The 22,340-nt window shown below is 42.2% G+C and overlaps 1 protein-coding gene across 1 annotated transcript in view; it reads left to right on the top strand.

Annotated features, from left to right (window-relative positions):
* Positions 1-22,340, top strand: part of ankrd13c (ankyrin repeat domain 13C) — a 40,200-nt gene that overhangs the window by 1,571 nt on the left and 16,289 nt on the right. The window contains exons 2-3 of the mRNA XM_048975968.1: positions 6,941-6,982; positions 16,358-16,462. Of these exons, the coding sequence (XP_048831925.1) occupies positions 6,941-6,982; positions 16,358-16,462 (147 nt within the window). The remainder of the gene's footprint in view (positions 1-6,940; positions 6,983-16,357; positions 16,463-22,340) is intronic.

Genomic DNA, 22,340 nt, shown 5'->3' with positions numbered 1-22,340 from the left:
ATGACTGCGAAGTGAGAATTCATTTTTAGTTACTTTTGAAAGACTTTGAAATAGTGATTTATTTCAAGTTCTTCAAATCAAATTGGGGTTACGGCTGGACTGTACTGCGATCACATTTTGCTGTGGCATTCACACAGTAGCACAGTTTGAATGTTCTCACAACAGAACATTAATAAAACAACTATTTTTTTTTCAGCTGAGTAAAATTTAAATGAACCATTAAGGCACATGACTAAAATATTTAAAGCCTGAGTTCCATTTTGCATTTTGCTAGAATGTACAGCGAAATGTTAGGAAAAGTAATTTGTATGTCTATAAAAACATGTTATAAATCGTGTTTATGTTCCTAGGTTGGCTCATTAAAACTTACTTTACCTGTAATCATGTCAGAACTTTGCAGAAAATCATGCATCCAGTGATGCATTAGCACTAAATTTGTGAGTCACAAGTGTCCATTTGTGTTTATCCATGACCTTCTTCTTGAATGATTTATGATGTGTAATTTCTCATAAATGTGTAACTTTTCTATAATGCAGGTATGTCACTGCTGTCCCAGGCCTATTAAGGCATACAGTCATTTTTAGAGTGCTGTTATTGACCGTATTTGCTTACTGTCAGTGCTGTGTACCGTCTATAGTGCACCATGCAATTTTTGGTTTCTAAGTTCTGTTTTAATAAACGTATGTACTAGATTTCAATGGTGATGCTTGTAATCATATAGATCATCCATCCTTTAACTACCTATCTTGGTGAAGGTTCCTTTCCCAGGCTACACCCTGGATGGGATGACAGTATATTGCAGGATTTTGGGCATTCTGTAGTGATATTTTATTTACCATTGCATAAACTTAATTGCCTAGAAATTACTCAGTTTTCACACCCAGTTTTGCCCTATGAAAGAATAAAGCTTGAGGTCGGAGTGTAAGGTCAGCAGTTTTTGGGATTTAGGACCTGGTTCAAGGGCTAAACAATGATACGATTGCTCTGTTAGCCACGAAATTTGAACCAGCCACCTTCCAGTCATTAGTATACATTCCTAACCCGCAGAACCACCCACTACCCAGACACACTAATTATACAAACTGCATGTCTGTGCCATGAAAATAGAGAAACCGGAGGAAAGTCGCACAACACAGGGAGACCATTCAAATGCCACGCATGCAAAATGCAGACAGGGTTCCAGGCCGCAGCTCTGGAGATGCAGGGGCCACAGCGAGTCCCATTCAGCTCCCCGCTGTCTAGATTAGACCAGCAGATTTCCAGCTTGCTGACAAACCTCTTTCCTGCAGTCCTATTAATTTTTTTTTGTTTAGCTGCAACATCTGTACATCATACAGACAAATCCATCTATTAAAAATCTCAACACAAAAAGCTGAAGTTAGTGCTATGTTTTATTGTAGAATACATTTCTTTGGTGATGCATCACATCAGAGTAAAGCAGAGATGGGCTGTGCAATGCCCATTCCAGCACGTTGGTAAAACTCATGTATTGCTACATACATCTTGGCAATCCAACAGCAAAATAATTAATCATGCTGTCTAGGGTATGTTGACAATATTTATATCCGTTGTCTATCAAAGTCTTCATACTCTTCAGTGTTTTAATAGTGTCTGTGTCATTCCATTTAGACCCTGAAGTAATTGAAGTGTTCATAATTTACATTTCTGATATACAGCTCATCAAAACTTCAGTTTTGACCAGTTCCAACTGGTTTTTCTAATAGATCAATGATAGAAATTCCTTCTTGGACAGCAAGACGTGGCAAGCAAAGTAAATAAAGTTGTTCAAAAAAGCACGTATAATGACTTGTGCCAATGGATTCCACAAATGATGTTTATTCTCCACTTATTTTGCCTGAGAACTACAGTTATTGTTTATTGTAATTATGTTTCTCACACAGATTATCATTCTTGTTCAGCAGTCATCGTCCTATGGGCCTGCTGGCTCAGATTTATTGACCACCTTATTAGGTACACACTTCAAAGGTAAATGAGCTGGGCGTTCAGAGAAGCCTCTGTACATCACTGTGGTACAGAGCTATTATTTTTGCATTTCGGCCACAGAAATGGCATTCCCTTGCTGTCTTTTAATCCTTGCACCATTCTCTGTAAACTGTAGATACTGCAATGTGTGAAATTCCCAAAAAGTTGACCAACAGGAAAACGCTCAAGGGTGCCCAACAGTTCCCTTTAGCGACGTGAATTGTCACACCCATTCAGTTTCCTGGTTCAAATTTGTAAGTTGCTAATGTAGCTGGCTCCTATGCTTTGGGAAACATGTGCAAGATCAGGCATCTAAGCCATTCTAAGGCTCAGCCAAGCGGTACATGAACCTCGAGATCCTGTCTGTGTGCTGTATGTATTCAGCTGCAGTCACGCGATTCACTGTTTGTAGCAGCAGGCTGTTGGCATTAGGAAGCAGCCGTTCCTAATAAACTTACCACTAAGTTGAGTAACAACAGCTGACATTGAGTTGAGTGGCTTCAGCAGTTCTTCAGCTTATTATTTTCCATCCATCCATTTTCCAAACTGCTTATCCTACTGGATCGCGGAGGTCCAGAGCCTATCCCGGAAGCAATGGGCACGAGGCAGGGAACAACCCAGGATGGGCGGCCAGCCCATCGCAAGGCACACTCACACCATTCACTCTGACAGGCACACCTACGGGCAATTTAGCAACTCCAATTAGGCAGTTTTTGGACTGTGGGGGAAAACCAGAGTACCCGGAGGAAACCTGGGGAGAACATGCAAACTCCGCACACATGTGACCCAGGCGGAGACTCGAACCCGGGTCCCAGAGGTGTGAGGCGACAGTGCTAACCACTGCACCACCATGCCGCCCCACTTATTATTATTTTTATTATTAATATGTACTGTATTATTTTTCCGACTTGCCTGCAATTTAAAGGCAGACTCGGGGAACACATCTGATTTGTAACCTGGAGACTGCTTGTATAATGACATATTTGGACAAACGCAATGGAAACCTAAATAGGAGTCATAAAATTACCTTCTGATATAAATAGATGAGAAACACCTGTTTGTTGCATCTTTGTGCTTCTCAAAGGTCTCTGGCCCGCAGACCATCTGCAGCCAAATCATACGTACATAATTACTTTACCCTCAGCAGGATTTGAACTCATGACCTTCTGGATGCAGACACACATCCTTTATCTTTTGACTGATAACCGTCAAGCCCATCAAAATCTGAAGTGTGACCATGTAATCATGGTGGTAGACTGCTCCATGGCTGCAAGGACATCACGTTTTTAATGGGCGACACAACTCCAGTGTTGGTGTATCAGACTGAAGCCCTAAAGTGCTGGTAATGGCTATATCAACCCTCAAAGCACTTTCCACTATATTAGTGAGGGATTTTTGATTTTGGAGACAACGTACAAAGCAGTAACTTAAGAAGTGAATAATGATACCTCCCATATATGGGAAACTGATGTTTCACATCATGTTAGAAAACACAATTAGCATCTTCATAAAAAGAAAGATTTTGCTCCGTTAAGTTACTCCTGGGTTTTAGAGAAGCAGCAAAGCAGCTGTCTCTCCTTGGGGATATCAGGGTCAGAGCAGGGCTAGTTTTACATGGGACAGTCTTTGCGTTCCCTGGGATATGCTAATGCTGAAGCCCTTAATAGCTATCTGACTCATTTATGAATTAATACTTGCCATTTTTTGCCATTGGCTCAAACAATCATCATTGGATTACGATGACATTGGTCCCTTGTGTGAGCAGACTTGTTAAATGACAAGCTAGTCATTATTTTTATTTTCTTTTATTTTCTTTGCAATGAACACATTTCTATGCGATTTGCCCATAGGAGGAATCTGGCACTCCCAGCTGATGGAACTGTGTGATATTTATATATAAAAAGACATTTAAATGTCAGGTTTTACCCCACGAAGCCTCACCTTACCAGTTGTTAATAGGATGAAGAAAATATTTTTCTTTTTATATTTGATTTTTCTTATCCGGCAGCCTTACAAAAGTAGCTCCTAGCACAGTACACCGTCAGAGAAATAATCAACAAACTAATAAATACGTGATAAACGTAGAGCACAGTGCAGGTATAAATATGCTTGAAATGAGTGTGAGAGAGGTGGTTTACTACCCATGGGGGTTTCACCCAACCGCATTGAACAAATGAATGGCAGTGGGCCGTGTGGGGGAGGTGGGCAGTGTGTGGGTTAGGACCAATCCGGAAGGCAGTGGTTCAAACCATCTGGTCAGCAGAGTGATGTCAGCATTGGGCCTTAAGCCCCCACTGCCTCAGGCACTGGCTCGTTCCGCTTTCTCAATCGTAAGTCATTTTGGATACAAGTCCCTGATAAGCCTTTAATGCTGGCCGGTATTCAGTTCATCAGCTATACCGGTTTTAATTTTCCGTTTTTCCTCTCTGGCTCTCTTTGCATAACGTATTGAGAGGGGACCCCTGTTAACTGTATACTCTCCTTACTCTCAGTTATACCTTTATAACACAATTCTTCATGTATTATTGTTCAGTATTGAAATATTTATAGCTGCTGGTTCTGTCTGTGCCTGAAAGTTTGGGTTAAGTGCACTAAATTAGGTCTGCAATTATAAGCATATCACAACAGCAAAATCCCTAATATTATCCATTTACCTTGGTAATAATTGTTAAAGTCATGCCGGTTAAGCAAACCTGTTTTTATCAACCTAAATATATGGTTGTAATCAATAAAGTATGCCACTATTGAGCTGAATCTACATTAATAATCTAATACAACTTATTGGTTATACTGTCAAGCTACATGTAAATGATTTTTTATAATAATTATTAAAAACACAACTTTTTAAAAAACATTCGTAAACATATTGATATATAAACGTGTGCTGCTCCATTAAGGGTGAACTGAAAGGAAAAAAAAACTGTCCTATGCTGTGAAACCGCCACAATCTTAAAAAAATACCGTGATCCGATTTTCTTGGTCATACCGCCCAACAGTACGAGCTTTGCTTTTGTTGCAGATGGGCGCCCTGTATATTCTGACCTTATTATTCTTAAATTAGTGAGACCTTTAACTTATTCAAGCTTCGTGAGAGCAGGTTGCGTCAGGACTGGACACTGTAGTGGAGCAGAGAGGATCTAGGTTTCTAGTGTAGTGGGGTTTGTGTAGGATGGGGCAGGCATATCAGCCCGACAGTCTTAAGGCTGCCTCAGTGAGCACTTTGCTGCTACAGGCCTATGCCGACATCCGAGAGACAGTCTAGATGAGATGCTCACTTAAACCTCAGGTCTGTATAGCACGATCCATTCTGAGAAGTTTAAGAATGAAAAGCAGACAGATCTTTTTTTTCATGCGCAACTGAAAACTGATTTCCAACTTCCTTTGTTATGCATGTATATGAAAGCTTAACCATAAAAAAGCAGTGATAATCTCTGGCATAAGTGTATGGGTGAGTGGGTTTCCTGTTGCACTAAGCAGGTATGCTTTAACAGTAATAATGTAAGTATTTTGACTAGTTTACGCTGCCTCCCTCAACTAGGAAGCTTAAAGAAAGTCAGCATTTCTTAACTGTTTTCTAAATATTGATGGAACACTAGCAGAATAGATATGAATAGGGCTGGAGATAGAGATGAGTTATGTGTAGGTTACACTTGATGTCAGTTTACGTGTTTCCCTAGAAGAGCTACTTTGATTTCAGATCTTGTCGGCATCCCCTGGGCATCCCCAATTTTCATGTGAATATCGCTGATCTGAAGATCCTCGCAGAGCTTGCTGGAGGAACGAGCCAAGGTTGGCACACGTGGCATCACCGGTCAAAACGGCATGACACAGCACTTTGCTGCGACGTAGATAATTAATGATCCTCCGTTTGCTCTCAGGCTAGCTTGCACGGGTGGTATTTCTATACGAGCGGAGCGTCGCTGCTGATTCACAGCTTTACGCTGCGTCTGTTACCTATTCTACCACATTAAACCTGATAAATGAAAGTTTAATAAATAAGTAATGGGGAGTGTTAGGTAATGAGTTCTGATTGATTGCCTTAGTGCTAATCCACTGCACTGGCATCCCCCTATGGTGTCCCCTGCCAAATGCATCCTGGGATAGGCTCCATACTCTCCGCAGCCCTGTGTTACATTAGCCGTTATGGCAAATGGAAGGGCAGATAAGCAGTTATGGGAAGTGCATGGATCCAGATCATTTTTGAGTCTAGCATCTTTCATAATTTGTCGTCCTCATAGTCTTGCAATGAAGCTTGGTCTGTGCTTTTAGACTTCCATAGGTGCCCTTTGGTTTACCCACCGATCGCTCAGTGTAGCTGAAATGACGCAGGTGGTTTGCTTCAGGAATTGCCTTTGTGTGGATTTTCCATGGATGCATTTCTCTTCCCGGGCCCAATGAAGGTCTGACTTAGAGAAGGAGAGGAACAAAGCAGCACAGAGGAGGCGGGCCGACGCAGAAAGACAAGATGCCTGGCAGGATGTCAGGCTCGATACCTGCAGGACCGCTGGCACACAGCCTCCTTGTCTATTTCAGTGCAAATCTTTTGGAGAAGCCTTGTATTTCGATAGTATTATTCTTCAGAAAGTCATTGTAAACTTGGCTTGAAGTAGTGGGTTATGGTTTTAATGCAGCTCGTAGCCTGAACCAGATGGTGTGCATTACAGGAAGTGGTAAACAAATGAACAGAGCAGGTCCTGACACGAGTATCTCAGAACAATGTCAGCGGTAGCCCCAGGAGCAGGCTACAGGTCAGTGCATTTATCAATAAGGTACAGCCAGTATAGGTGTAACTCAGTATAATTATGAAAGAGCCAACTCTGTGCCCTGTACAGTAGCTACAGGGAATATGATCAGGGGAAGCTGACAAGAAGTTGTTAAAAGTATACCTGTAAAATGATGGGGGAGGGATGATAAATAATCATGTGACCTGATTGGTTGTTGTCTGTTTCTGCCTCAGGAAATACGCCGCTTCACCTTGCTGTCATGATGGGCCATAAAGGTGAGTAGGATACCTGATGATGATGAGTCAATTCAGAGTGCTGTAATTTATCAGTTATAAACTTACCGTGGCGTTTTATTATACGTACTAAAAAATGTTGGGTCCGCACATGCTTTTGCCTGCATAGCTTCAGCATGATGCATCCCTGGTATGTGATCTCACAGAGATGTTGTTCTGCGCCAAATGATTTTGTTGCAGCTTCCTGTAGATTGCAGATGAACCGTTCCTTTAATTGCCATTGGCGCACTTTTTTATTTACAGAGAAACCTCTGAGTGTGTTTTGCTTTTATGCATAAGTGAGATCTGCATAAACCTATAAATAAAGGCCGCATGTGAACCAGTCACTGCTGACTCAAGCGTGTGGACCAACTGCAGGACTGTTATACCTAATTGCTATGAGCTTCTGTCTCAGGAGACTTGCTATAATGTTTTATTCTTGGTAATGTGTGCAAATGAACTCATTTGTTCTGCTACTGGAGTAACTTCGCTTACAGCACACTGCATTTCAGCAGTACCGTCGTTTATGTGAAGATCGTGCTGAACACGTTGCCCAGTGCCAACAGATAATTGGGTGACAAAAAATTGCTACACAAATGGTCCTTTAAAACTATTTTTTTGTTCAGTTTACTCTGAAGTAACTTTGGTAAGAGTATAGTAAATTTAAATCTCTGTCACCAAAACCGATCATGTTATTTAATATACGGTCATTCGTCAGTGCTAGCTAATTATATACCGTCTTTCTTGTTATGTTTGTTGTTTGTTTGCTTGTTTGTTTGTTTGGCTTATTTATTTCTTTAGTTGAACATTGGTAGTGATCCAGGTTATGCTATAGTGACAGTTATTCTAAATATTTTATTTATTACTATTGTAAAACTAGTGCTTGGACATTTGCCTCTATACATTGCTCACCTTTTTCCATTTGCATAATTTATTAACAAGAACAATATTCTGACAGTAATAATCAAAATATTTTTATGTAAAACTTAATACGTCTTGCATTGATTGCCTATATGTAGAATGAAGTCTTTATTTGCTAAAGAAATATAGCAAAATTAATAATTATAAATAAGTACAACAGAATTATCAGATGGCACTAGAACGCAAAGGAAATGGATTCTTGGTTGTTTTCATGCTAGAGATTCTTCGGAAACAGACTTATCTCAAGTAGATGTTTCACTTCTGGAAAATTCCAGCCCACAAGTCAGGCATGTAGCTCATGTCTGCATCTTTGGGCGAGAGCTGTCTACGTGTTAGTTAAACAAAAGTTGTGTCATTCATGCCCAGGTACGGCAGACTACGTGGCTGGTATATCACCACCAAATGAATGTACCTTCTGTTTATTCCTGCCTTATATATTACCTGTAACCCTGTGATCTTTTATTGAACTACAGTTTTAAGTAACCCGCTCATTTATTATACGTTTTACATTTCACAAGCCATTTTTTTTTTAAATTGCTGTAAATGATAACCGTTTCAGTAAGCACCAATCACGGTAAGCATGTCGATGACTGTACTGTGAAAAGCCACAGTTTAGCTGTCACGTCGTGCTATCGGGTGTCACCATCTTCTACAGCCTCACCAGGCTGACTTTGTGTCTGGAAATAAGTGGATTAGACATCTTGTTAGCGTGAGTGCTTCCCCGTCCTTCTGATCTGCCTTTAACACGGCCGTTTCTCTGTGATGTGCTGTTTGCCCTTGTACCGTTTGCTGTACTCTAAGGCTCTGTAGTGTGATAATGGTATTCCGCAAATTGTTGGCTTTTGACAGAGCTGACCAGCCTAGCGTTACATTCGAGATTTTATTCCAAACAGATGCATGTGTGAATTTCTTGTAATGTTCTTTCGGCAGTTGTGAGCATCATGAATGTTAACAGCTGTTTTGAGAATTTCTGGCATCATCGTATGGTGACACAGAATCGTGAGTCAGCTTCTGGAAGGAGACGACACAACATACCAACGCGAATAAATGGCCGTGCACTGCCAGCGTCTCCTAGACCCCCTCTGTATAATGCAGGCATTTACAATCTTCCCCAATTCACGATTTTCATGCATCTTTGTACATCTTTAAATGGCTGGAACTCCTGGACATATGTCTTACCGGGATTTAGCTGGTTTGCTCAGTCTCATTCTCAGCAAATATTACAAATATTTTTAGAGATTCAATGGTAGAAACCATTTTTCATTGCCTTGTGGGTTTACGAAGAAAAATTAGGCCTTTATATAAAATTCCATGTATGAAATATCTATTATACCATCTATCTATCCATTTTCTGTAACTGCTTGTCCTATTCTGGATCGTGGGACGTCCGGAGTCTATCCCGGAGGCTGTGAGTGCAAGACAGGAAACAACCCAGGTTGTCCCCCCCCCCCCCGCTTATTACACATTAGCTCGTTTTTCTGACACTTTTACCCGAAGCTACATACAGCAGAGGGGAGGGTTACAATTACCTTGTGCTCCCAGGGATTTGACCCCACTTGCCTTCACATGGTTACTACTTGATGACCTCTATAATTGTCATGATTGTTTACCTACATTTACATTTGAATACTTCAAATGCCGCGCACTGTACTTTTCTGACACGTTTACCAGTGATGTCAGATATGACAGTTTGAAAGGTTCTTGAAAGGTCAGTGAGCCGTCAGCTTTCACGGTATGTCTGTTATCCATTTAACGTGACGTTAGTGAAGCACTTTTTTAAATAGAGAGCTATGTTGAAGGTTGAGAGCAGCGCCATTCATGTCTCTGCTGACTTTTCCTATGAAGTAAAAGCCATTCTGCATGGCCCCCCGCCCTGTGATGGATTGACATGCCATTCTGGATGCCCCCCGCTTTGTGATGGACTGACATGCCATTCTGCATGTCCCCCTGCCCTGTGATGGACTGGCATGCCATTCTGGATGCCCCCCTGCCCTGTGATGGACTGACATGCCATTCTGCATGCCCCCCTGCCCTGCGATGGACTGGCATGCCATTCTGGATGCCCCCCCGCCCTGTGATGGACTGGCATGCCATTCTGGATGCCCCCCCGCCCTGTGATGGACTGGCATGCCATTCTGGATGCCCCCCGCCCTGTGATGGACTGACATGCCATTCTGGATGCCCCCCTGCCCTGTGATGGACTGGCATGCCATTCTGGATGCCCCCTGCCCTGTGATGGACTGGCATGCCATTCTGGATGCCCCCCTGCCCTGTGATGGACTGGCATGCCATTCTGGATGCCCCCTGCCCTGTGATGGACTGGCATGCCATTCTGGATGCCCCCCTGCCCTGTGATGGACTGGCATGCCATTCTGGATGCCCCCCGCCCTGTGATGGACTGGCATGCCATTCTGGATGCCCCCCTGCCCTGTGATGGACTGGCATGCCATTCTGGATGCCCCCCTGCCCTGTGATGGACTGACATGCCATTCTGGATGCCCCCCCGCCCTGTGATGGACTGACATGCCATTCTGGATGCCCCCCCGCCCTGTGATGGACTGACATGCCATTCTGGATGCCCCCCCCCCCCCCGCCCTGTGATGGACTGACATGCCATTCTGGATGCCCCCTGCCCTGTGATGGACTGGCATGCCATTCTGGATGCCCCCTGCCCTGTGATGGACTGACATGCCATTCTGGATGCCCCCTGCCCTGTGATGGACTGGCATGCCATTCTGGATGCCCCCCCGCCCTGTGATGGACTGGCATGCCATTCTGGATGGCCCCCCGCCCTGTGATGGACTGGCATGCCATTCTGGATGGCCCCCCGCCCTGTGATGGACTGGCATGCCATTCTGGATGGCCAAACCCCTGCCCTGCAATGGACTGGCATGCCATTCTGGATGGCCAAACCCCCGCCCTGTGATGGACTGGCATACCATTCTGGATGCCCCCCGCCCTGTGATAGACTGGCATGCCATTCTGGATGCCCCCCGCCCTGTGATGGACTGGCATGCCATTCTGGATGCCCCCCGCCCTGTGATGGACTGGCATGCCATTCTGGATGGCCAAACCCCCGCCCTGTGATGGGCTGGCATGCCATTCTGGATGGCCAAACCCCCGCCCTGTGATGGGCTGGCATGCCATTCTGGATGGCCCCCTGCCTTGTGCCCTGTGCTTCATGCAGTGGATAAAATGGATACAATTAGGGCTGGGCATCGCTGGAAATTGGTTAGTAATAAATGGGTTAGTTACTGGAGGGATCAATCATGATCATAATGGGTCACAGCCTTTTACTTATATTTTACCAGGGCTCTCAAGTTTCCTCAAAAGTTTGAAGTGAGATTACATCTGTTAGGGGCGGAGCCTGTGTCTCACTGTCAATGCATGATATTTTAGAGCCCTGCTCATCGCATTCATCAGATCTTACTGTGCCTCCTCCACCTTGTCTGCACTCTGTATGTTCTGCAACCATGTAATAGCGTGTTCGCAGTGGGGTCACTGCAACAAATGCTATTTTTCAATTGGCTGGTAAATGGCTATTAACTCTGTACAACTTGGGACAGTTATGAATTCGATGGGAAAACTCCAATCTGTGTGCCTGCACTTCATCCATTAATTCCATACAACGGGACCCCCCCGGTGGGTGTTCTCTTACTTCTCAGCGTGAGAAACACAAGGTGCGGCGTGTGAGCGTGTGAACTGGTTGAAATGTGTGTCTCTCACAGTCAATTTTGACCCACGATATGTTCATAATTAAATTTGACCAGCAGATCAATCTTTCATTTTCCACAAAATAAAAAAATCCATGTAACATTATGCTGGCAAGTTTCCCCACTGGCTCCAGCTGGAGATGCAGGCAAAAGTCTTGTTGGGGTACAAAAATAAAACCATCTACTGTCTGTTTTTTCTGCACTTGCGTGTAACTTTCATGTTGGCGCCATTGCTTGTGGTCAAGCAGGCAGCAAGTTGATCACTGTAAGTGTCAGTAGTGCTTCAGAGGAACTGAATCAGGTCGAGTTCTGATGGTCTCGCTGACCCACACATGCATACACATGCACTCGCCCTCTGCGGGTGTCTCACATGATATAGCACGATGCGGGCAGCCACTATATGGGGGCCTATTTCAGCATAAATGAGGGGCATTTTTACAAATCGCACTGTCTCCAAAGAATGGTCACAAAAAGTGAAAATGGTCACAGCCTGCAACCCTGTGGAGCCACACTTTTGATTTCTTAGCGTTACATTAGACAGGCAATCACCAGCGACTTTAGATCTTTATACAAGTATGCTGCTTATTAGCTCACAGACGCTGAGATTTACCGTTTGGGTATCGGAGTTTAGCACTAAAAGAATATTTATTTTTCGACCCTCGTTAGGATTGGAGCATTTCGGTCGGTACCACAAAAGTACTGAAGTTCGGTAGCCAGCGCTAAATAGAATTAATTATTTGAAATGGTTCAAGAGCAAACAGCTATTACAGTATATATAAATGACATTGATAGTAAAGTGATTATTATGTTTAATATTTGCATGGTGTAATTTAATTTAAGTACACATTGTCTGTAAACTAGTTCAGAAAATTGCTGGTGAATAGATAACCTTGGATGTCATGCATGATTAGAAAACCATGTGCCACATTTTCACTAAGCTCGTGCGATTTGACAATATTATCGTTCAGTGACAATGACAGACAAGTATTCTGGTGTAACTGTTTGACAGTGAATGACAGGTGATTATTGCTTTTGTTGGGGAAGTAGGCTTATAACAGATAAAGTGAGATAACTGAAAGATGTATGATGTATGCAGTTCAGCCTTGCAGCCTACATTTCTGATGCACTTTTTTTTTGGCTATTATAACACAGCATTTCATAAGCATTGTCCCTTGCAATAATAATGTATTCACCAGTCTTGTAAGTTGGGAAGTTCAGCATTGTCACATCAGCAACTACTACCTGTCGGTCAGCAGCCAGAATGTCAGGCGTTCAATGCAACTTTCTCGAATCGTGAGATTTTTGAACTTCCCCATCCCCACATATGGACGGTCAAACTAGACAAGCGCTTACTGCCATTAATTCCCTTTCAAAATGAGCAGATTACCAGCAGCCTTTATTTCCTAGCTACAAATTCCTTCTTTGCAACATCTTTCATTTATAGGAGGTTTTCACAGACTGTAGCCAGAACCTGAGGAACAATAAATCCGCAAACTGGCAATTTTTAGATAAACTAGGCTGGGCTATTTAATTAGTTTTAAAAGCATATCCATTCTGGTGTGCAGACCATAAGTAGATAACTACAACAATTAACGTAACATCCATTTTTAACTCCTTGTTAATATTTATGTACTTATCTTTATAGATATGTGGGGGGGGGGAGGGGTTGAACAACTCGATATCACTTTTCATTTATTTATTTTTTTTACATTGCCCAGTCATGATGTATCGGCCCTGAAGTTTTTGTGAAGTCTGACAGTAACATTGTAATGGAGAACTACGTTTTCTTTAATGCGAATTTTGATATACGTATATGATAGCTACACGTGTATATGATTGCCCCATTAAGATGACTAGCAATGTCCAAATAGGATAAAGACCACCTTGCTTGCTTGACTGACTGATGTAATTTCTTACTAAAATCCATCCTCGTGCCGGAAAAGAAGCTTGTGGGTGGGGCTTAGGGGGTACTTTCATCGGTACTTTCATAGATTCCAGCAGAGAAGATGGCTGCGTTGACTGCTGTCCCTCCTCGACCAGCTCGATTTTCAATGAGCTGCCAAAGAGGGGACAAAAAAAAGCAGTCGAGTTGCAGGCAGCCTCCCATAATCACATGATCTGCTATTTGACAGCATGGTTGCATCGCTTTTCTCATCAGTGCCGAATCTCTGATTGTGTCATCAGTCGCTTTGTATTTTCCCAGAAGACATGCTTCTGGGTGTCATTACCACACATCACAAAGGAAACAAGTTATTTCTGTCATTAGCTCAGTAGTAGCCTAGCTTACGCATCTTCCATGACAAAATAAAAACTTTACAATGGCAAACACTCCCAAATATACAGATTAGCTTCTGCTGAATGGTATAGTATGATGATTATTTAACTGGGGCATGCAGGATTATAATGGTATTGTCTCTACCTTTATTACAATGAGCTTACATTTGTTTGGTTTGCCTCACCATAAATTAATAAAAATATTTTTATAGGTGTTTCTTTGTCTAAATGAATGTGAGGAATGTCGATTTGAGCTATCAGTGGCAATACCTGCATGTAGCTACCCGTCTCTAATGCCAGGTTGCACTTGCGTGTTGCGAGTTGCTGCATGTTATGCTGCATCCCCCACTGTGCGACCTTGCCTCGCCGCGCGGTGTGGGGTTTCAGGTCGATGTGACGTACAGTCATTGTGGCAGCCGGCTCACACAGAACCGGAAAGATTTGTCACTTGTGTCAAATGTCAAGGCTCGGTTATTTCGTAACTTCAGAGTATGAGCGACTCCTTAGTGTGGGATTATCGGCTTACAACAGAGCTGACCATCTTAGTGTTACATTAGATTAGCACGTCGGCCTGACACTTCTTCGGAATGACTAATTGTGGGCGGGTCATTTGAGATTCGGACTGCCTAAGAGTTTTTGTCAAGACCCTTTGGTTAACAAGATGCCATGTGAAAAAAGGTAGCCGGGTAAATACATTATGTTCTTCATGTCTGTACTGCCAGCCATTGAGTTCACTTTTATAAACAATTACTAATGTTGCTGTTACTTGAGTTTTATAAATATGAACACATTTTACCCTATTCAAATGTAATACCTGAAAATGATTTATTTATTTAACACGCTTTATTTATTTAACACGGCAACATGGATCAGAAAATATAAAAATCAGTTCTGTTTTCTGTTACCTAAATAAATAGATACTGTGCTTGATGCTGATATTTGCCCCGAGGGCGATTATTCTACACGGTTATTAATGGAATATCAGATAATTCTGATAAACAGGAATGATTCCAGGAAATTGAAAGAGGAACCCAGCTGCATGAGTTCTTCATAGGCTCCTTTACATGACTGTGGTTGCACAACCTCGCCTGTTTGATCAGAAACCCAGATTTGTAGCTGATCAGCGCAGTCACGACATTACAAACTAGATAAGAAGTTAGGGGTAGTATTTGAAAATATAGCACAAAATATGCAAAATAAATCCAGTATCAGTTTGGCTTAGTGTAGGCATCAGTCTGATGTGAAGCCACTGGATCGTCCTTATAAAACAACACCTTAATAATCCAGGAAGGAGACTGGCTGACCACTTTCTGTAGAGATTATGAGACATTAATTCTGTATAATACTTTTTTTTCCCTTAAATACGCTATGCCAGGTGGCACAAGGACCCTACATAAGCAGACATATCGTAATGAAAGGCATTAAAAAGTCATTAACAACTTTCTAGCATCCTGCAGGTATTTCATAAAAGTATTAATTTCTAAAATAACAAATCCAATATGTTTTTTTCTTTTTCTTTTAAAATTTCTCCAAAGCACTGAAACCAAAACTCCTGATTATCTATATTAACTTTGTCTAAGTTGTGTAATTGTCTTGGGTCTGTGAGCTTTTCAGTCGTCTTAGCCTGGTCTTTGTGGGGAAATACAGGCTTTTGTTCTTCTTAATCTTCTTAAACTGAGTAAAACCTATGCTGACTCTCAAATAATCACTAATTCATATTTAGCCCCGATCATCTTTAAAGGTCAAAATGAAGGTGCCTCAGGCACTTACTTATTTTGACTTTTAGACTGAGTAATATTTGGTTCTGAGATATTTAATAGTTAATTAAAGCCACATGTTTGAAAAGCATTCAGAATTGCAAGAATATTTTTATTTTAGTTACAGCTTTTCAGTCTTCTGTGCATGTATTTCAATTGTAATTTAAAAATGTTACCGATAAAGCTTGAAGTAATTTTTAAAGGAATTTTAAAATTGAATATAAATCAGACTCCTGTGTTACAAATGACAGCTTTCTTGAACTTTTCAGTCCTTTTCATGCAAACATTTTCCCTAAAGTGCCATGCAAGTGAGGATCAGAGAGCAGGGTTAGCCAGGGTTCATTGAGCTGTTGGGGTTAAGGGCCTTACTAAATGGCTCAGCGGTAACCTTGGGTTCTTAACCAGTAACCTCCCAAAGAGTCACTAACCCACAGAGCGGCACAAAACTCACCATCATTTTGAGAGTGAACTTTCATGTGGCTGCACAGAGCATGTCCACCAAGTAAAAGTAGTCTTCCATTATAAAAACTTGTCGTCTTACCTAAAAACGTTCTTCATTGACACCTAATATGATACTGCTTGAACTTTGTGTTCACTACTACTAATCTGCCATTTCCATCCAGCAGAAGCTTAGATTCCTGCCAGCTAAATTGGCATGCCATTACAATAATGCAATAAGGTGATCGTATGTCTTGTTTTGTCTTTTTCTGTAGAGTGTGCCCATTTACTTCTGGCCCACAATGCACCTGTGAAGGTGAAGAACGCTCAAGGATGGAGCCCTCTGGCTGAAGCCATCAGCTATGGAGACCGGCAAATGAGTAAGCAAAAGACCCCCGCTGAGTCTCGATCAGCAGGCATAGTTGATGTTGTTGCTGTTATTATTATCACTATCGTTATTATTGTTGTCTTTATTATATATACGGGTTCACTCTGTAACAAACCAAATCCAAAACGGCCCACCCTTGTGAGTCTAAATGACAGGCAATAGAGTCATTATAAGGTCATTATAGTACCAGAGCCAGTGCTGTGCTCTAATTTCATCTTGCTTTGATCTCTTACATAGAAGACAAAGTCGGGTTAAATAAAATGCGGAGTTCTTCAGCCAGGCCCCCTCAGTAGCTGACCTTCCGGCCAACCGACAGACCTTCATTCCTGAGTTTTTCATTTCGTTGAATGTTAAAACAGTGGGGCGTCACAGGTCAGGGCATAATTCTGTACTGGGAAAGTTACTTTTTTATTCTCTTTTTCTTTGCTTTGCCATTTGACTGCATTTTTCAGAATGAGCCCTGAAGTATTATGGTAAGGATGGACAATGGCACTTAGGAGTGGATCTCTGTAAGCTGGAACATTTTCTTTAAGGACAGAATGTTCTTGCACAATGACAACAAAGTTTCCCTATGTGAAAGAGAGGGTGCGGTAAAACCAGGTTAATTAACTTTGATGGGAAACATCCATAATTATCCTCAATTGTAAAGTCTATAGCTTATTATATTAATATAATGGATGGAGAGATAAAAAAAAATAATAACACACTTTATATAGTCCTTCATACATTATGCAGTCCCAGACAATGGAAAAGCATGTTCCTGATTTTGTCGGTGGGTGGCATGATGTCATAATGCTGGGGTCTCCCATCACTGATCACTTTTGCTGGTCTTATTGTGATGGTGGGTGTGATTATGCCTTCTTTCATGTACACAGATATGTGGGGGCTGTAGTCCATTTGCAGCTCTCGCAGCTGACACTTGTGAGCACGGCTGCCGAGCCTAATCCACAGGGTGTGACTGTAATATAGCAGCTGCTTAACCGCTGCTGTGCAGCCAGTGCCTCATACTGCCAAAGGAGCTGTTTTATGGGCCTGAGTTGTAGATGGCTTGGATTACACTGGACAGGAAAGTCCGCTCCTGTTATTAGCCCCTTCACTGCCCCTAAACCACCGGAATCCACGTCGGTACCGAGAAGGAGCCCAGGACTGGGCTGGAGAATGGTGCTCTCAGTGCCTGCAAGGCAGGCGATTCATCACTTTGAAGAAAGTACAAAAATTGCCTGAATGCAGAATTATGGGTTTTACGTGCAGAAAAGCATTTATTGTGAAGGAATTTCAGTGAAAATCAATTAAATGATTTTAGGTTTTATGATTTGTACTGTCAAGCACATTGTTTATCAGATTCAACAGGTGAAGTGTGAAAACCACTGGTATTTTTTATGATATGGTAATAATGTTGTAAAATCCATTAATCCAGTCATTCTTCCACTTTGTCAAAGTGCACTAACGCTGATCACCTGGGTTTTGCGTGATTCTGAGCTCAGCGTTTGATGTCAACTTACAGTGTCACCTGGGTCCCACCCCCCTCCTCTGAGGAGTTAGATCAGGAGTTAAACAGATATGAACATTTCCTATAGTAAGAAAAGCCATGACAGGTTAGGCTGAATATGGTTGTTTGTTAACAGCAGGCGATTTCATCTGCTTGTTTGTTTTTATGCTAAAACATAGACATTGTAAAAGATGAACAATTCTGTAATTCAGGATAGACAGGAAGGTGGCTTTGGCGTGGGAGGGGCAGCCGTGCAGGGCGCATCCTCAAAGCCCCCACCTCCAGCAAGCAAGGGGACATCCTCAGAGGCTGCAGCTCCAGGTTTCGTTTAACACTTTGTAATAAACATTATTAAATACACGTCAGCGTGCATTGGGCTTAATTAAAGGAAGGAAACGTGTTTGAAATTCACCCCCCCCCCCCCCCCCCCCCAAAGACTCCTCCATTTTCTTTGTTGTCCTGTCCCTCTGTTTTAGGTTTTCAGAGCCATTTCTTATTCTCTTTGTTGAGCCGGTAGTGAGGATGCCAGCTGTCTGTAGCTTTCCATAGCTGCCCTTTGGGTCAGCACCGGCGCTGTGCTTTCCCTCACGCTGACCTGGTTCATCTTTGCTGCCAGCTTACCTACAGTGTAAAATGCCGGACAGGAATAATTCAGCGCGTCCTCTTTGACCTTCCTGGCAGTCAGCCGGCAGTGACAAACTGATAAACGTCACCCGGCCGCTTTGTACCACCGTGCAGAAGGTTGTCATTGCGGTGTTCATTTCATGATCCCTCTTAAATGGACTGTTTTACTCTGCCCAGTTAATGCTCCAGCTCCAGTTATAATTGTACTCTGGGAGCTATTGTTTAGTCCATGGAGCAAGGGATTGCAGGTTACACATGACAGGTTGAGATGTCTGAGCACTGCTACGTGCAAATAAAGCTTGCTGGTCTCTGCCCTGCTTTGTGGTTCTGCTTTTTAAGGGTGGATTGCTGTTGTAATTACACCTGGCCTAGCTATCTCCTAAGGGTGAGGAAGCATACCAAATCTTCTCAATCCTCTAAACTTCCTGCTGATTGTGCCTGAGTTCCTTTTTATGTCACCCCGCAGCATTAATGCCTCCCCCGCCCGCATGCGATTGCCGACAGAAGAGAGGCTGATCGCAGCGCTCGCCTTGTCAATACGCTGCAGCATCTACAAGGACGTGGGTCTTGCTGCCGTTCACGTGGTGAACTTAACTAGGTAGAAAATACTCAGTCAGGTCAGTTGTACCAGGTCGTACAACTGAGCAAGGAGGGGCCAAAACTCTCTTCAGAGATAATAAAGCATTCATTATCTTTGCATTTATTTATTTTTAATCCGTAATTGTTGTGTGCAGCTGTTCAGTATTTTTAAGTCCATCAGAGTTGTGGGTGACATATGTCTTGTGTACATGAGATTACAGTTTTTTTTTTCTTTTTTTCCATTTGATTGGTTTTTGAGCTAACAAATGACAAGTAACTGTTTCGGAGTGAGTACAGGCATGTTTCAGTCATCAGGATTGTTATTAGCTCTTAGGGAATCCTGACAGTAGATCAGCATGTGGGGCATTATGCAGGGATTAAGTGACCTGACAGTGTAGGGGAAGTTTAAGCTCAGGTGACTCTAAACAGCACCTGTCATCACTGTGTTATGGGCAGATGGGATATTAAATCAATGCTGAATATATACCATTATGAATTGCATACAGAGTGATATTTCACATTATAATTTATGGTTTATGCCTCCTGTAACTCAAGAATTGTGCTAACAGTCATGGGTTCAAATCCCCGGGTGCACACATAAATCGCATTTCTTACCGGTACTGTAAGTTGCTTTGGATAAAAGCATCAGACAAATGAAATATTAAATGTAAGTGTCCCCCTAAGCAAATGCAGAAATAGAAGCAAACTTTAAATACATTAACAAGCTCTGCCACGTTGGGTGATTTCTAGGGAGGCTGATTGTTGGTTTCAGTGCCGGAGGGTGATTTCCCTTTTACTGGCTTTAACAGTTCTGCACCTGAATGTGATAACTTGCTTAGTGTAGTATCTCTCAGTGATATAACCTGTGAAGTGTGGTGTGCAAGTGAGAGGGAGTGTGACCGTACTTTGCCTAGGTTTCTGTAATCATATCTTGTTAATACAGTCCATTTCCCCCAAAGACATTGCTTTATTTGGCATGAGTCTAGGCTGTGTGGGACTGAATTGCACTCAGCATTGATTAGGTTTATTGCCCAATAAAATGATAAACAGTAGCCGCCACACCTAAAATGACAAATGCAACTATGTTACTGACTCACCAGTGATCAATGAATATTTTGTCACTCCCCTTATTTAGGGAAAAGAGCTCAAGAGCCCAAGCACTCTAATAAATGTTTTTATGAGGAAGTTGGACCAGTTTGTTTGACACTCAGTCTGCAAACGTTTGCAAAGAAGCAGGCCTTTTGGGCAGGCCTGCAGTGGAAGCGCTTCGGGGAGAAGTCAGTGTTAATGTTTAGTGAATTGCCTTTTATTCCTCCCTCCTCACTGGCTTCCCCTTAACCATAATAAAATGGAAAAGCGGGTAGGAGCTATGGCTGGAAATAAGAAGGATTTATTGTAGAACACTGGCGTGTTCTGTCTGACCGCTGGCTTAGCATGGGCTCACAGTTAAGCCGCTATTTCATAAGCTGCCCGATAATGAATTGGCATTAAGTATTCAGTGATATGAATGCCTGTGCCCATGTGTCCTGCAGGGGTGTTCTGTCATTCCCTATGTGATGTTTGCTAAGTACTAATATATTACACTTAGTCTTGTTAAAGAAAGACACAGACAGAGTTGCTCACATCCTTATTAAAATTGCAGATGAGTATAAACTAATAAGTATGCCCTGCAAATTAGGAGCAATGGTAAATCTCTCTCGCCAACAGCAGCACCAAGGTCAGTGTAATGGAGAAGGGAAGCTTAGATTTAACCTAAATAAACAACCGGCCAAAAATGGCTGTAATTGCAGTGTTATCCTTGCCGCTAATGAGTCTTCAATCTTGCCATGTCTCATCAGACTGTATGCAGTCTCTACAGGATTTCAGTGTTTTTTTTTGGGATTGTTGAGGCAAAAATGCTTGATTTTGCAGTAGCTTTTCTCAAAATTTGTGATGCAAATTGTATGTAATTGCTTTCTTTGTGACCTGTTTCTTTATATATGGCATAATGACATTGTCCATATCTGTGTGTGTGTGTGTGTGTGTGTGTGTGTGTGTGTGTGTGTGTGTGTGTGTGTGTGTGTGTGTGTGTATGATATCGGGGGGGTAGGGGAGTAATTCTTGTAGCCTTAGTCCGACACACTGAAAACAGAAGTGCGGGTCAGGTGAGGGCTGGTTGTTGAGCAACACGCGCATCTGAGCTGCTGGCTGTGTGGGAATAGAATTACTGTAAAAAGTTATGGTGAGGAATTAAAAACACAACTGCAGAATGCAATGTGTGTAAGGTTAGTGTGGATTTCTCCTAAGTCTCAACTCTTGTGTAAAATATATACAAAATAGATGTTTTTAGACGTATTCTTTCTGATTCTTGGTAATTACCACTTTCATCAGCACAGGGCTCCAGATGGCGACTATAATGGTCGCCGGTGCAATTAGATTTTTTATTTTGCCACTAGTTTTTTTCATTGGTCAATGCCAACTGCCTCCCAGAATCCAAGAAAAAATCAAATTAAAATGAAAAAGGCACGAAAAGTGGCAGCTCTTAATTATGTGCACTCAACCCACGTCTGCCTTTCTCGCTACATTATCGCGAGATTAAAGCGTGGATTGATCCAAAGCAGTGTTGACAGATTGGACAGCATTTGTCAAATCCTTGCAATCTGGCACTCTGTTGCTGACGGCGTGGAGCCTAGGAAGGGGCATGGAGGGGAAAACAATCTATGGTTAGGAAAAAATGGAGGGATGGACTTTTGGGAGATCCCACAGTACTTTTCCTTCACTAATAATAACTACGATGTGTCCATTTAAAGGACAATTGATAGGAAGACTTATATTTATGGACTAATAAGTACAAACCTAAACGATACAGACATATCCTGTAAGCTGTGCTTTAAGCATTAAATTACCATGTAACTTGCATATTGTGTGTTTTTTAAATGTATTTATTAATAATTGCACTGTATCCATTCACCATTAGTGACTTTAAGCACGATAGCTGGACTACTGAATGCGAAGTGCAGGCAGAAACTATTACAAACAGTTAGATGTTACAGCCAAAAAATTGCATATAAAGCTAATTTTACTGTGGTATTGAGTTAAGGTTTAAACTTGGATGCTCTTCCTGGAATATTTAAGTAAAGATCTGCATAATCAAACATACGTCATCAAGCAGGAATGCCAGGTACGTATGCCCGGTTCG

Source organism: Brienomyrus brachyistius, chromosome 15 (assembly GCF_023856365.1).
Source record: "Brienomyrus brachyistius isolate T26 chromosome 15, BBRACH_0.4, whole genome shotgun sequence".
Classification (NCBI taxonomy): Eukaryota; Metazoa; Chordata; class Actinopteri; order Osteoglossiformes; family Mormyridae; genus Brienomyrus; species Brienomyrus brachyistius.
The sequence above is the reverse complement of the archived record's forward strand: the minus strand, read 5'-3'. Positions and strand labels throughout refer to the sequence as shown.